This window comes from Dermacentor albipictus, chromosome 2 (assembly GCF_038994185.2).
Source record: "Dermacentor albipictus isolate Rhodes 1998 colony chromosome 2, USDA_Dalb.pri_finalv2, whole genome shotgun sequence".
In the NCBI taxonomy this organism is placed as follows: domain Eukaryota; kingdom Metazoa; phylum Arthropoda; class Arachnida; order Ixodida; family Ixodidae; genus Dermacentor; species Dermacentor albipictus.
The window spans coordinates 24,873,274-24,877,327 of NC_091822.1; the positions used below are offsets into that span (position 1 = coordinate 24,873,274).

General features: G+C 42.8%; 1 protein-coding gene across 1 annotated transcript; it reads left to right on the forward strand.

The window, feature by feature from the left end:
- The first annotated feature begins 498 nt into the window (after positions 1-498).
- On the forward strand, positions 499-2,704 carry LOC139046756 (BEN domain-containing protein 5-like). The gene is made up of 7 exons (XM_070533199.1): positions 499-510; positions 764-791; positions 923-1,023; positions 1,157-1,295; positions 1,637-1,711; positions 1,832-1,952; positions 2,659-2,704. The coding sequence occupies exons 1-7, from the start codon at positions 499-501 to the stop codon at positions 2,702-2,704; spliced, it is 522 nt and encodes a 173-aa protein (XP_070389300.1).
- Positions 2,705-4,054: the final 1,350 nt, after the last annotated feature.

Genomic DNA, 4,054 nt, shown 5'->3' on the forward strand with positions numbered 1-4,054 from the left:
CACTATTTTTTCCCCAGATCTGCAAACGTATTTGACAAATTCTCACACATACCAAGCAACCAATCGTAATGGATACTGGCTAGTTCACTTAATTAGCTTACTTATATTCCTGACCTGTGTGGCTTAACAGTTATGCTGCTGAAAATTCTATCATTTCTGCGTAAATCCTGTCTTTAAATGCTTGACGAATTTAATGTATGCTGGAATGCCATATATATAAAATGAGAGCATGCTTTTAATTTGAGGACTCTTATAGCTAAAGGGTGTACCGTGTTGCAAACTACTGCAGGCTACTGACCCAGCATCAGCATTATAAATTGGGTATTGTTTTTCTTTTTTCAGAGTCTGAGGATGACCTGAAAAGCAAGATGAAAAGCGGGCGTGTTAGAGTCCGAAGAATCCTCAGCAGCGGTGACAGTGAGGAGAGCGACAAGGACGTCACAGTGCAGGTAAGGGTATTTTTTTCGTATAGTGGTGATATTTCTTTTGTGCTTGCGAATGAAGAGTGACGTAATATCCATGTGATATGCTATTTGCTTCTCTTTACAGACACAAAAAAACAAAAAACGGGAAGGGCCCAGCAATAAATTGTTGGAAATACTTGCTGCAAAAAAGAAAAAAGCTAACAGAAAAAGACTGCACCGAGCAACAACCTCAACTTTCAGCAGCTAAAGAAGAAGTGGCCCGCCTTAGCTCAAGAGTTAAGGAACAAGAAGAAGAACTTAAAGAGCTCCGAGCTCTAAATAGAGAGCTGCAGTGAAAGCTGTTGCATTCATTGGACTGCAAGCAAGGTAAAGAGTTTTTCTTTGGTCCGTGTGAAGAACACAGTAGAAGGAGCAGTGATCAGGTTTTGCGGGCAGTATACTCGATTAATAAAAAATAACCATTGTTTTGATGCTTTTTCATATTTCACTTCGTGCAGCCAATTCACAGGAACCACATTCAGCATTGCCAGCAGCACAGGCACCACCGTACAGAAGTCTGTCGCCGGAGAAAGCACAGGCACCTCAGCTGCCTGATACAGTATGCAACTTGTCATTTATGAGTTCAGGAAGAAGAGTTTATTCCTATATTCCTTCCCTTCAACAAGTGTATAGCTGGCATATTCAGTTTTTGTTGGGTTTTCTTTAAATTTGTGATTTGTATTGTTTTACAGACTGACATTGGTAGTGGGCTTGAAATAGCAAGCTCTGCTTGGAGGCGGATACAGACCAATACAAAAGACTCTATGTTTATTAAAGACCTTTTAACAGCGGTGTGGAGTCCAGCAGAGCTGCTTGGGCGGTCTCTGCAAGGTAACTGCAAGTTAACAAATTTCCTATGGCTATTTTTAATCTGTTCTCTAATTATCTTTGCATTCTTCTTTGTTCTAACAACCCGCCGTGGTTGCTCAGTGGCTATGGTGTTGGGCTGCTGAGCACGAGGTCGCGGGATCGAATCCCGGCCACGGCGGCCGCATTTCGATGGGGGCGAAATGCGAAAACACCCGTGTACTTAGATTTAGGTGCACGTTAAAGAACCCCAGGTGGTCAAAATTTCCGGAGTCCTCCACTACGGCGTGCCTCATAATCAGAAAGTGGTTTTGGCACGTAAAACCCCAAATATTATTATTATTATTTGTTCTAACACTTTGCAGGAAAGCACTGTCCACGCTTTCCCGACCGCCCGAGAAAAGAGCCGCTGTCGCCGTGGAAAGTGTCGGTGATACGCGGTGAGTGAAGAACAGATAAGTCATCATGTCTAATACTTCAAATTGTTATTAACTTGGTTCGGCTAGTGAAACTTTACATTTCCTGCTTATTGTGTGTGTATTTTTACTTTTGTTCCACAGAATGCTACAAGGAGCGACTTCAGAAAAAAGGACTGGTGGCTGAATTGATGCCTGAGGCATTAAAACGAATGAATCGCTTCATTGTAGAAAAGATCAGCGACATCGAGAGGATGTCCAAAAGGTTTGAAAGCTGGCTAATTGCATGGTCACATTTCAGGCCAGAGAGATGAAGTCGTAGGAAAATTATTTTGCCTGTGCATGCAGTGTCCACAGTACTATATATATGCATGCAAGTACTCCGATCATATTTAATTGCCCACAAATATTGTCTGCAACTACCTTGGTATTTAGAGACCAGCTAGCTTTTAGGAAATTGTCAGCACATTTGTCATTAGAGAGCTTTTGCCATATTCTCCATGCGCTACAATTTATAGTGCCTGCATATTCATTTTGCTTTTTATTCCTACACTGTTTCGATCAGAGCAACCAAGGAGCTGCCACGAGACAGACCATGAGTATCGATCTGTCATCTGAGCCTATCTGCAGTAGGATTTATTTATTTGTTTAATAAAATTTCACTACTTCATTTGCTTTGTGTATTGTTTATAGCCATTTGGTATTGACTGTATTGCCCGTTGGTGCAATTGGTCATTCCAACCAATTGGTGCCCATTGGGTACAATTGGTCACTCGCAGAAAAGCCAATTGGTCACATTCCAGTTGGTCCAATTGGTCCAACTGTGTACTAATTTACGATTGGAAATTTTCCAATTGGTACCAATTGGAAATTTTCCAATTGGTACCAATTGTTTTTTTGACTGGGCAATTAAACCCTCACCGTTAACTTTACCCACGCTGCGACTGATTCTCGCTTCTTGTGGGCACCAGCAAGGCCACCTTCCAGACACCGTCGCCTCACAGGAGCCCTGCTTAGTCCAAGCGAACTCGCTCCATCTCCTAAAGAGTGCACTACGGCGGCTTTGGATCAACACGTTCATATCTACGGCGGTGCACACTTTACAGGAGTGAAGTGCAATGTGGTTAATTTTCGACTATATTGGCGCTAATTTGGTCAGCACTAACATCACATACTCTGCGTCTAATTCTCTCCTGTGTCATCATGACCTACATTATTTTTTTACGCCGCTTGCAACTCACTACGACACTCTAAAGCAGAGAAAGGACAGTTTTTTTCTTGAAGTGGTTTCGAGATAACCAGATACTCCAAACCCGTGTGAAGTCCTCTGAGATGACGGTATCTTCCATGAGATACCGCACTTTCGTCCTATATTTGGTACAACTTTCGTGGCGTTTTACACCACTGCGAACGGCCAGGCGGAATGGCTCCTGCACCGGATGAACATATTTAAGGTTTACAGAAATCTTAAGAATCACCTGTGGCAGGTAGCACAAGTCTAGCCCTTGAGCTGGATTATTCAGAGGCGGGAATTACGTGCACGAGAAATCGAAACATAATAGACAAATTTTAAAAATTCACCAATTAACTTTAAATACTGCACACACTGCAACTTACGAATTGCAGCCGGTCTTCTGGCAAAGCATATCCACTTAAATGAATTCCCAGAATGACGCCATTTTCGAGATATTGCCAAACCGCGTGAGACAAATTACACGGGCGTTCCAGTTTTGTTCTACAATGCGTGAAATAGCAATTTGTTAAGTGCAACAACAGTGAATTTTTACTGCCAGCTCGATGGCATATTGTAGAAACCCATGCCACCCTCAAAATTCTGACGAAGTGGCTATGCCTTACAATTTGGCCGTCTGCAATTCGTTAATTTCAATATGCGACAAAAATGAATCTGTCAATTCTCGCAAATTATTTCAATTTCTCGTGCAAGCAATGTCCACCTCTGAATAATCCACCTCAAAGGCTAGAAATATGCCACCTGGCGCAGGCGATATTTAAAAATTGCGTAACTGAAAAAAAAAAATGGTCACCCCGTATACGTGTGCCTATTGTTGTGGAATAAGAGACGGAGAACTTTGAACGTATGGACAAACGACCGTCCTTTCGCTTCGAGCGCATCAAGAAGACTGCTTTATTTTTCACTAGAAGGTATGGGAAATGGGAGAGAGTAGTGAGAAGGAGAAAATCATAATACACACAAGCATTCTTGCACCACGCACGTGCCAGAATCCGCTCCACACTTGGAAGGCACCACCGCACCGCCGGTTGCTGTTTGTATACATCGCGCCCGCCAGTAAGGCACGTAGTTTGAGGGGTATCAAGTGTCTGGCGCCTCTGAGAGGGAGTCCTCCT